A 12,351-nucleotide genomic window follows, 5' to 3' on the forward strand; every position below is an offset into this window, starting at 1 on the left:
GACTTCTATACATTTTACATCAGATTAAAACTTTGGGTGTAAGATTCAGATAATTATTAAATAATTAAAAGCTAGATATTTTAAATGAGAATAAGAAAGAAAAGTATGTCTTTGTGCCCCCTTTTCCCTGTTCATGCCCTATCGGCCCCCCTGGCTAAACTTTGCTAGATCCGCCCCTGCACAGTTACCAGCCGTCAGCTGCGTAGAAAAAGATCCTGGTCTAGAAAGTAATATTAAATAAATTCTAACAACAGCTTATCAAGCTTAAACGTGCTGCTGTTGTTCAGCCGCTGGTTTCCTCTTTCTGGTGCAAAGTGGGCCAAAAACAAAGAAGAGAGACGGACTCGCGACAGAAAAGCCGATCAGCTGATCATTAAGCAGTTTCATGATTGAAGTAGCAGAGGGAGGAAGAGAGAAGAGGCAGTTGCTCTATATATCGGTTGTTAAGCTTAATGCGGGAATGCTTTACAAACATTCAGAGATGAACTTACACACTTGCTTTACTTCTATCTGAGATAACTTCCTCAGAGATAAAATGTTTGCTAGCAGGCTACAAATACACACAGCCGCTCTATCACGTGACCACACTGCTCCAACGTGCTACGGTTATGAGCCGAGTTACACCGTGTCGCAAGTTTTTTGAGGTGCTTTTTTGATATTTAATGGATCGGATTACATTTTTTATTTCTCTCCGATATCCGATCCAGTAATTTAGGTCAGTATCGGACCGATACCGATACGTAATATCGGATCGGTCCATCTCTAGTTTTTATAGCTTTTTTTTTTTTTTTTTTTTTACATATTGTGATGTTTTCAGTCATAAAAAATGTTTCATACTTTTTAATTGAGGTCTCCTGTGCCTTTCATTTTTACAACAAAAAACTGTTGTAGTGAAGAAAATGGAAAGAAGTGGTTGTTAATGAAAACAGCTCATTGTAACTTATATATTTTTGTATGTTTAATCATAAAATCTTTTAAATATTAAAGATCTACAAGTATTTAAAGTACAACGAAGCATGTAAGTATCAACTATGATTGCTATTTTACTACAAAGCCACAGGTTTTATAAATTTTGCTGGTAAAACAATATAAACACACTATAACATACACTTCACACAAACTTTAAATACCTTAAATTTTAAAGTTTATTTTTTTCCAGTATTATATAAGCAAAGCCATTTTGTTTTTAGAATTCGTATTCTTAACTCCTTTTGGCATAAATGGGTTGTAAACCATAATTATAGTAGAACATTTTAGAATATCTATCATAGAGGAAATCTATATGTGTATTATAGCTTTAAATAGAGCCATTAAATAAAAGGTCTCTGTAGTGTTCTATAGGACCTCACTTTAGACACTAAAATAGCTCGGTCGCTTGAAGGTTAAACATTCCCTTATCTTATTAGAGCAGATTTATATTGGCTTGCACCAAGGTGAAACGCCACAACACGACAAATGGATGATTGCTCTCTGCGTTTGGACTTAAGTGAGATATAAAGACTTACATCCATCTTACTGGGGCAGTCTGGATAACGGGGATCTTTAGGAATCTCACACTGTCCGAATGCTCCGTCCCTAACTGGAGAAAAGAAAAGAAAAAAAAGCAGGGTATTTATCAATGCTTAAACACACTCTGACAAAAGACTACACGCATTAGACACCAGCATTAATCAACAAAGAAAAGCTGCATTGTTGAGATTTATTTTTTTCACGCTGTATATTGCTACACAAAGCCTAACACATATACTAGAGGTTTTTAGTCTCATTGACACAGCTGTATAAAAATCTAGCTATGCAGTCAATTTTATTTATATAGAGCCAAGTGGCCTCAAAGTGCTTGATATTGTAAGGTAACGACCTCACAATAATAGACAGAAAACACCAAAAATCAAAAGTCTCCCTATGAGCAAGCACTTGGTGACAGCGGGAAGGAAAACCTCCTTTTTAACAGGAAGAAACCTCCAGCAGAATCAAGGTCAAGGAGTAGCAGCCATCTGCTGCGACTGTTTACATTTACAAAAAGAGTCCTGAAGCGTTCACTGTATTTGAGCATGCTACAGTAATAGGACGCCGCCATTGTAGCAAGTCAGTTTGTGAAATTGTGTCACTCCAAGATTTTCCACAACAGCTGCAAGTGGTATTATTATTGGAAATCACAGAGACTCAGACACAAAGTGGCAGACCACGTAAAGTTACAGAGCAGGGAGGTCGAGTTCTCAGGCTCATAGTGCGTAAAAGTCATCGCCTTCTGCTGATTCAAAAACCCCAGAACTTGAAACCTACTCGAGCATTAACGTCAGCACAAAACCTGAGCACTGGGAGGTTCATGGCACCATTTTCCATGGCTGAGCAGCTCATGTAGGTGTAATGTGTAGGTGGCCCAGCTCTTTTGTCCATATAGTGTAGAGGAGGATAAGAGAAACATGATGGTAATGTCCAACCAAAATTTTGACTGTTTTCAGTCAACCAAAGTAAAATCTTTATATTTCTTTCAAGTGTTTTTAGAAATCCTGTCAATATATTAGATTTTTTTAAAAAATAGATTTTATATAGCTGCACAAAACCCAGCTACACTGAAATGAGGATAAGACAAGCACATGATCTATAGTCTACAGTCTTTCCTCTGGGCTTCAAGTCTGTTTATTTTTTTGTATTAAAGCATACTGTAAATTCTCCAGCCCTTGGGATGAACGGAGATAAATTAGAGAGAAAGGCAGATAACAGACAAGCTCCTGTAAAAGCTCATATTCCCCTGCTAAATGGCCAAAATCTCTTCATCAGCCAGCTCACTGGATTTACTATAGATAGATTGCATTAGTGTGATTCATAAAAATTGGAATCCGCCCCCACCACAATCCTGCTTCCCTTTTCCCCTCTTGCCCCTTCCTGTTGCATTGAGTATCTCTCCCCTTCCTCTTTCCTGTCTAAAATCCCAGCACTAGTAAGCCTTATTAAAAAAAGAAGAAGTTGCAGCTCCTCCACCAGCACCTACCGAGCATCAAAGAGCAGAATGGATGACAAATAATTGCCAGCTACTCTTACTGATTAGCATGATAACAACCGCGCTCTCACAAAGAAAAGTGCCACTGCCATTCAGCTGTAACCAAAAGTAACTAGATCAGCCCCACTTGAGTGATATCGCCCATTATGTCAACAGAAAAATGATCTGGCGTATTTTAATCGGACGTCGTGTTGAATTGTTTTCAGTCAAGTGCAAGGTGGGGGTACAGAGGAGGAACTGAGCTGTGAATTAAATTACGCTGATTTCTATTCTTTTCCAAATAAAGTAACTGAGAATGAAGGGCAATAAAGAAAGCTTGGCAAGACACAGATCCCATTAACGAGGCAGCAATTCATCTTTGTGATTTAGATGTCCTGCAGTTGTGTAGCTTTGATATTGCATGTTTGGATTGCTATTCTCCAGGGTAATGTTCTGTGAATAATGTCTATCATGTTCAATATGACCAACAAACGAGTGGATGTTAGACATAAATTGTGCAGCCAAGTGCTAAACTAGATCCAAACTTGACAGTTTGGCTTATAGTATGTGGGTAGCAGGAAAGGCGTCTCTGGGATTGGATGGATTGGATGGATTGGAGATTGACGGGAAGATTCATCAGAGGGGCTGTATTTGTTTTCTTCGTGTGTGTGTGTGTTTGTGTGTGTATTTTAAATCATACCTCTGTTATAGGCCATGCTGCGCTGCAGGATCTGCTCCACTCTAACTGCCATGTCAGACATGTTCTGGGCTATGGCCTGAATTCGCTCCACTAGACCAATGGGCTGGATCCTAATCAAGCATATGAAACACAAAAACACACAAAAACACTTTGTAAAGACCCGAAATATCTTAAATGTGAACCACAAATAGGCTTGTCAATGAAACACAGCGCTATATTTCTGTAACAGCTTCCTTCCATTCAGTTTGTTGTTTTCCCACTCTTCACAGTAAGCGTGAACCAGAAGAAGAAATGTTAATTATCTAGATCTTGAGGCGTGAAATCGAAAAAGCTTTTAAAACACTGACAGATAATTTATTTGCTGAGATAATATAGTAACTCTGCATATTAAAGCGGGTCTGTTGGGGAAATAAAAACAGAAGACGATTAGGTTGTTAGCAAATGTGTTTCACTCCAGTTGACCTCTGTGGCCTAAAAGCTGCTGGCAAAAGGATCAGGAACCAATATTTACAATGGAGAAGACGATGCATTGGATGAACTAAAGAACAACTAGGATGAAGACAAAAGAAGAGTCCGAAATCGGCAACATTATGCAATATCACAGTTTTAAGTTGCCATAATTTCGTGGCATGCCAGAAAACAAACAAAACTGAATACATAAAAAAAAATAACAGGGAAGTTTCAGGAACTTTGCAACATCCAGTACCTTTCATTTCAACCCAGAGGCTACAAAAATGTGAAAAAGAAATTCATTGCTCTATGAAAAAATGGGTTGGTTGGAAGGAGAAAGCCTGTCATCTCTAAGAAGAACATGGTAGCACACTTTAGGTTTGCAAATTTGCATTTCAGCCAGCTACAAGCCTTCTTGAATAACGTCCTTTGGACAGACATAAGCTCATATCAGCTGTCAAGCAGATAAAGACTGCAAAAGAAAAGAATGAGGGTGTTGCAATGGCCCGGTTAAAATCCAGACCTGAACCTGAAAAAAAAAAAAAAACTAAGTACCAAAGTAAGTTTACAAAAATATAAACTTACTCACCTTGGGAATGCCCCCATTAATTGTTAAAGAATTTGTGTGATGAATTATAAAATACTCTTGTGAGAAACCCCGGTATGCCTCAGCATAAAAATCAATGAGTTTCTGCTGATATTTGAAAAACATTATTAGACATCTTTAAACACTTGTTTAAAGATGTCTAATAAATGTCTCATAGGTAGTTATGTACTGTTTGTATGAGCATTCGGTAAGTTGTTATAAACCTGTGTATATATATATATATTTCTATAAATTGTGATACATGTTACTAACATTTGCAGCTCCGACATTAATTATTTTGATTTTTAGCTGATGTATAAATCATTTTGTTAAAAAAATGTCTGATGTCGTAATCTGCAATGTCCCCTGAATTATGTTTTATAATCTCGTATCCAACCAACTATATGAAAACCCAAAGGTATACAGAATTTAATACACAAAGGAAATCCTCAGGTCTATGTTTACGAGGATAAGTGTAAAATCTTTGCATGTTAAGAAAAAACTCAAAAATATTCTAATAAGACCTTTTCTTAAGTTTGTTTGTTTTTCCTAAGCATCCACCATCATCCCCTCACTATGCGAGTCATTTTGTTTGCAAGAGTTTGAAGTAGAGCTGGGCGATATATCGAGTTTTTAAAAAATATCGATATATTTTTATACGAGATATAAGATGTGACAATATCCTTTATATCGATATAGTCTATGTTACGTTATAACTATACTTGTGGAGCCGCAAGTTTGCCTCTCTTTCATTCACTTTTGTCTTTACGCAACATTACTTGGCCTCCCCCTCCTCCCCCATCGCTTCACCTGCAGGAAGCGACAAGATGGACACGGCAAATCTCCGTTAACGAGTTACTGCGCATCGCCCCGTGCGTGGGGCTGGACGCCGGCAACGTGTTAGCTAGCTAACCACGCTAACGAGCTAACCACGCTAACGCCATGCAGCCCAGAGGGGCTGCACAGCCTAAAATCCTTTCATTTTCTCAAAAGTTGACAGCGCGCCTTATGTATGAATTCTGGTTGTGCTTGATGGCCGCGAACCGATTTTATGTGGTACACAGCGCTCAGCAATCTGTCAAAAAATATTTTAGTAAGACTTTGGTAAGCTACGGTGCTGCACCGCTTGATGGATTGTCGGAGCATTACGGCTACCGAGGAGCCTCGCGGAGTGATACGTACTGTGCTTCAACGTAATATTACCCTACTGTGTATAAGGACCATAAATGGCACCTGTTAAGAGACGTGGTTATGAAGAGGATTTCAAACTCAATGCTGTGAGTCACGCAGTAGAAGTTGGGAACAGAGCAGCTGTGAAATCTGTCTTTGTTACTATGCTCATCGTCTTTTAGTTTACATTTTGACTGCCCAATTGTGAGCTTTTTGTTATGCACAAAAACAACATTGTTTTCTTTTATTTATGGAGCATTATTATTTAATAAATGCTCATAATTTATTTTTGAGTAAATTTTATGTACATCTATGCTCTATGTTAATAAAAGTGCCTGTGTGACATCTGGGACACAGCTTTGACTAAGAACTTTTCTTTTTGTTCTTACTTTATGGCTTTAAAAAAAATATCGAGATATATATCTTATATCGCCGTCCAGGTAAAAAATATCGAGATATGAATTTTGGGTCATATCGCCCAGCCCTAGTTTGAAGTGCACCCAGATTGTCTCCTGGTCTTGCTGCTAGAAAACTTTGGACCAGAAAGACTTTTATACACATGGTTAACACCTTAAACAAGTTTGTCTTAAAACCTTTTCACCATATTTCCCAACCTGCAGAACACAGTTATTTATTGTTCATGCCCTTCAGGAGTACAAACCCTGAAAGGTCTGCAGCCTGTCTTTGATGTCGTTTAGTGGCACTTAACTCAAAGTTTATGTTTAATGCAGGAAGAAATAAAAGTCTAGTTCATCTTATTTTTAAATGGCAAAAAGATGGCACACAAACTCCCTTACATCAAAACCATGAAAACAGCTCAAGGGACTGAAATTAAATCTGTTACAACATATAAATATTTAGGCATCATTATAGATCTGAATTTCTTATTTAAAATTCACACTGAAAAGCTTGTGTTCAAGCTGAAACTTAAATTAAGTTTCTTTCTTTGGAATAAATTTAGTTCGTCTCTCCAGGCGAGGAAATACTTGATTTCTGCAACGTTTCTTTCCCAGTATTTCTTGGATTACAGTGACCTATTCTTTCTGAATGCATCTGATCAGTGTCTACCATTGTGCTTAATGTTTTATTACTGAATGTGGAAATTACATGACAGTCTCTCTGGATGCCCACAGACTTTTTACCAATTGCTTTTTAAATTATCCATTTCTGCTTGGGCTGGCGTTTTCTTATCTGTGTACATGTGCATATAAATACATAACCGGTGCAGCCAACACTCTCAAAGTCAGAACACCAGTTGGAAAAAGGGCCTTTAATTATCCTTCACCTTTTAAATGGAATAATCTAAAGGAGGACCTGAAATTGTTAGGCCTGGTTACTATGGGAAGACTGTAGTTCTCCTGGTCTATGTGATTGCTCTTATCATATATGCTCTAGACCAGTGTTTAATAATGCTCTTGGAGCCACGGCACATTGTTCACATTAGAAAAATCATATGACACACCACCAAACAAAAATGTTACAAAAAATATATTGATAAGTTTTCTCCGTGCACCAGGTACAGCGGAATTGGTTCGGTTTGTTCCAAGTGCACCATTTTTTGCTTTTTTTATGACCACTTTTTTGATGAACTGCTAGGGTGTCTGAATTCTCTCCAGGACCCAGGTCAGATTGACCACTTTTTCTCTTCAAATATTTATCTATTACTATTACGCGTGCCATCATCTCGCAGCATGACTATTATTTCTTCTTCATCTTCTTCTGTTTTACTAACAGTTGGTAACCCATTTCACTAGCTGGGCCCACGTTGTCATTTTAGGTTTATGAGCATTTTTAGTAGATAAAGGCGAATGGCTTAATCAAGAAATGAGCTGCGGTTAGGGTGTGGGGGTGTGTGTTTGGAGGCGTGATCCTACTCCTGGAAATTAGATAATTTACCTCCAATTAATTAGAGCAGGTAGTTGTACTGCCCTCTAGTGGAAGAGAATGTAATTGTTCTCCGCATTACTCACGCAGATCGCTTACAGCACTAATCAGGTGGAGCCAGACAATCTTCCATGGCACTCCTGATCATTTCTCACGCACACCTACGTGCTACGGCACAGCGGTTGGGAAACACTGCTCTAAAAGATGTGTTCACTCACTTGTAATGTATGTCAGGTACATTTATATGCATTGTGTATTTGTAAAACAAACCACGGTCTTCCATTAAAATTAAGGAAGTAGTTCTGTTGTAGTAATTAACCAAATCAGTTTTCTTAAAAAATACACAAAACAAAAAAATAATTCTCCTGATATCTTGCTGGATATTATTTTCCAAGTATAACCATACACAACTAAAAACTAAATAATCCTTTAAGCTTAAATACTCAATTTCAGACATCACTTCACCTGAAAACAGCGTTACCTGGCTATTTTCTCTGGTTATACATGCAAGTGAGTAAGTAATACGCTTTTGTGGCTGAAATAAGTGCTAAGTAAGGTAACGCAATGATCCTGCCAAACCATTTGTTTCCTATAAGTATTTAGACAATGACGTGTGTGTGTGTGTACAACTTCACCTCTGTACACCACCACAGTGGATTTTAAATGAAATATTTATGATGTGTCTAAAGTGCAGAGTTTTAATTCAAGCTGTTTAGCAGAAGTGTCACATTTAGTTTTTAATTTTATACTGAAGATCTTGATTGTCTAATTAAATCCACTGTGGTGTACAGAGGCTAAATTACAAAAATATCTCACTGTCCAAAAACATGTGGATTAAACTGTAACTAGAGAAGAGGAAATAAGTTAGATCTGTATCCTCTTGATTGATTAACCAAATTAGCAAATAACAGCTTCAGCATTAGCATTTCGTAGCATTACAATCTGTGTAATAGTGCTGATGCTGTGGAGAAGAACAGTTTTTTCCCCACTTATTTACACTTTCTACTTCAGATATGCACTGTGGGTCCAAAGAAAAGTAGTTATATAATAAGATTATAGGTTGCTATTACTAGACTTGCTTTGCAGGGAGAGTTTTCACAAGAGTAAATATTTTATGTTTGCAGCTGCTGGTGAATACTATTAAAAGGTTAAAGACGATCCTTTGCGGCCTGATCCTCGTCTCTGCACGTCTAAACATATTGCTTCATAAACATCTGACATGCAAAGACTAAGAGAAAAGTACATCGTGACCTTAAACTTTTGCACATCACCACACAGCTTTAACGATGGTTGCTGCTTGCGTTGTAACCAACCAACATTCATTAGTGGAACCACTTTATTGCATTGTATCATTGCTGTTTTACATGACACTTAAATGAATTATTCAAATGAGCACTTGTGTTATATAGTAGTTTTTTCTGGAATTTATATTGCTCGTTAAACAGCTCTGAATATGTAAACCTGCAGAAACTCGCAAAAACAAATGAAACAGTGGTCCAGGGCCAGATGCAGATCGAGCAGAAAAAGTCTGATTTCATTTAGGCAGCATTTATTATTTTGTGTGTGTGCACGCGTGTGTGTCAGGGGAAAGCAATCATACTGTGCTTATATGCATAACTTAACATAATTCTAAAACCCAATCTCATTCCACTTCAGTCCATACAGAGCCAGCACCCAAGAAGCAAGTGGCAGCCAAAGATCTTTTTCTATCCCTTAAATTGCAACAGGGCAGCACAGATTAATTAGCGGTCACACAGATATACAATCCGGTCGTTAAGTGATGACGTGACGAATCCTACTTCCGGGCCTAAAGTAGTCTGCGTTTAATATGGCTTTTGTGTTGTTAACATGTTTAATGTTTTGTATTTTCTTCTATTTAATCTCAAAAAGCTCCTAAAATAGTCAGTGATCACTGTTGACCTCCCTCGGCTTTTATTACCGCCAATCATTTATTTAAGCTCAGTTTTTAAAACCTTACAATGTAACTACAGCCCAGCCCATGCAGCAGTATATGAATGACTAACCTTGTATTGTGGATGGATTATCTCAGTTGTTCTCCTGGCTGAAGTTTGGTCCTTTTACAGCATCCTGCCAAGCAATTACATTTGTTCCTGACCGCCGAGAACTCTCACGTTAACTTTTATCGAGTGGAAAAAAGTTAGCTTGTTTATATTATGCTAACATAGCTGTGTCGCTAGCGGTCACGTAGCACATCATTATATACCAGCTAGCCAAACTTCAGTAACCCTACAAACATCACTGCTGTTTAGTTTTCTGTCTTCATTTATGTTGGAAGTGATAACAGAGCTGTACGTTTTAATTTGTTTCCAAAACCTTGCAGTCAGGACATGCTATATTGTATTTAGATAGAAGCTAGCAAGCTAATTTCCTGCTAACTTCTAACTCTGTTAAATGTCATAAATTCCGTTTTCATGGATGCCTGGATGTTAAACTCAATTGTTACACCTGGTAGAGCAGAACGCTGATCATTTTATTAAAGAAGATAATGCCATAGTGATCATTTGATATATGGACCTGGAGCGGAGTTTAGGCCCAGACACGGCTAGTGACGTCAGACTTAACGACCGGATTGAGCACAGGAGTCACACGCACATCCTCTCATTGTGCAAACATACATTGGTTGTTTCACACAGAAGCATCTCATATTTCCATGAATCTGGGAGCGTAAAAGGCTATCAGCTGGTGAAGAGCAAGAGGACAGCTTAATTACTTTCACAGCATTATACTAGGTGAGCAAAATTTTTCTTGCTGGGAGATTTTACGCTAACCTCAAGTGTGAACTTTTACCCAATATGTATCAGCATTTGTGGTTGGTTTTGAAACTATTTGCCCTTTGTCACCGTAACATTTCCAGTTTAGTCCCTGAGAGGCCAATTAAATGATTGTTAGAACTGTGAGACTGAGGGTGTATTCAGGGAGCATTCTGCAGTGGAAACTAAACTGTAACATAGAAATATAAATATGTGGAGCTTTAGCCAGTAAATATTTTCCCATCACACTTGTGAAATCAGGGTTCAGGTTAGGTGAGGCACTATACGTCTGCCTTCGTTCATTAAATGCAGATCGAATCGGTTACACAGTAAACAAGCCATACTGTAAACAGAAAATGTTCCTGCAAATCTCTCTAGAGATCATCAGAAGTGAATTCTGAGAGGAAAAATTTCCTGTCTATGATGAAGACACAGATGATGGACATGATATCCAACAAGGGAACTAATAACAAATGCAACAAAAGGAGGAAGCTTGGAAGCTTCCTATCCTTAAACCTGGAGCAAGTGCAGGCATAAGAAAAGGTCAGTTGCCAAGAAAACCACAGAACACACAACTCTAGCTTGGCATCATATATACGTCTATATACATGTATACACATATACACATATCGAAATGCAAGCCAGTGCTATACTGTACCTGTCCAGTGCCGAGCTCAGCTCATCCAGCCTGTGGGTGTCAGTTGTGTTGCCCAGTTTTGACAGAACATCCATCCTCTTCATTATTACCTCCAGCATGTCACAGATTTTTCTCAGCACCCCACGAGACTCTTGGCCACCAAGTACTAAAATAAAACAAAACAAAAAATAGAGACAGATAAATACTATGTGACTAATAACACCTCAAAAAACAGAAAACATCTCTAGCATCCTCCTCTGGTCAAGCCAACCCTCTACATGTCCTCCTTCAATACATCTATGAACCTTGTTTGTGGTTTTGTTTTTTTCCTCCTGCCTTGCAGCTCCATGTTCACCATCCTTTGTTCAGTTTACCCACTATCCCTCCTGTGGACATACCCAAACATGTCAGCCCTGTCTCTCTAACTTTGTCTCCTTTATCTCAACCAGAGCTGTCCCTCAGATGTACTCATTGCTAATCGTGTCCGGTCACTCTCAATGAAAATGTTAACATCTTGAACTCTCCTGGGTCCACAAATTACCCCTGAAACTCCAACCTGGCTTCATCCTTCTTTACCTCTCTTGTGCACCATCCTTTGCTTTGGATGTTTGACAACATGTAGATAAACTCATCCACCTTCACTACATCTGCTCCTGGTATCTTCACTGTTACACCTGTCTCCCTCTCATGTACACAAATGTATTCTGTCTTGCTTCTACTGACTTTTCTTTCTTTTTGTCTCCAGAGCATACCTCCACCTCTTTAGCCTCTTTTGCTCCCTATTCATGGATTCTCAAAGAGCCTGTCTTACTATATTATTATTATATTACTTTAATTCATTACCCAATTTACTCTGGTTTACCTTTAACATAATCTCAGTCAATTTTCTATGTACTTTCATCCGTCATAACTAAAGCCAGCTGCTCACTGGGTACCAGCACACCCAGCAAAACAAAGGAATGGTCAAATTAGACTCTCAGTGTTGGACTTGTTTTGGCGCTTAGTTCAGATTATTAATGACCTGACTGGTGGTAACCCAGAAGGGTGCTGTTTGCAAATACCCAGTCAATTAACAGGCTTGCAGAAACAGACAACCAGGTCAAAGCAGGTCCCAGAATGCAGAATGCTGAGCCAAGGTCCTGACCCTCTGCTGTTTGCTTCAGTCTCAACGTC

At 38.4% G+C, this 12,351-nt stretch overlaps 1 protein-coding gene across 1 annotated transcript in view; it reads right to left on the minus strand.

Moving 5' to 3' along the window:
- Window positions 1-12,351, minus strand: part of mgat5b (alpha-1,6-mannosylglycoprotein 6-beta-N-acetylglucosaminyltransferase B) — a 72,744-nt gene that overhangs the window by 45,512 nt on the left and 14,881 nt on the right. Inside the window, exons 3-5 of the mRNA XM_085156986.1 lie at window positions 11,200-11,344; window positions 3,681-3,790; window positions 1,506-1,579 (exon numbers count right to left, since the gene is read on the minus strand). Coding sequence (XP_085013112.1) covers window positions 1,506-1,579; window positions 3,681-3,790; window positions 11,200-11,344 — 329 coding nt within the window. The remainder of the gene's footprint in view (window positions 1-1,505; window positions 1,580-3,680; window positions 3,791-11,199; window positions 11,345-12,351) is intronic.

The sequence above is a fragment of the Neolamprologus multifasciatus genome, chromosome 4 (assembly GCF_963576455.1).
Source record: "Neolamprologus multifasciatus chromosome 4, fNeoMul1.2, whole genome shotgun sequence".
NCBI classification, from domain to species: Eukaryota; Metazoa; Chordata; class Actinopteri; order Cichliformes; family Cichlidae; genus Neolamprologus; species Neolamprologus multifasciatus.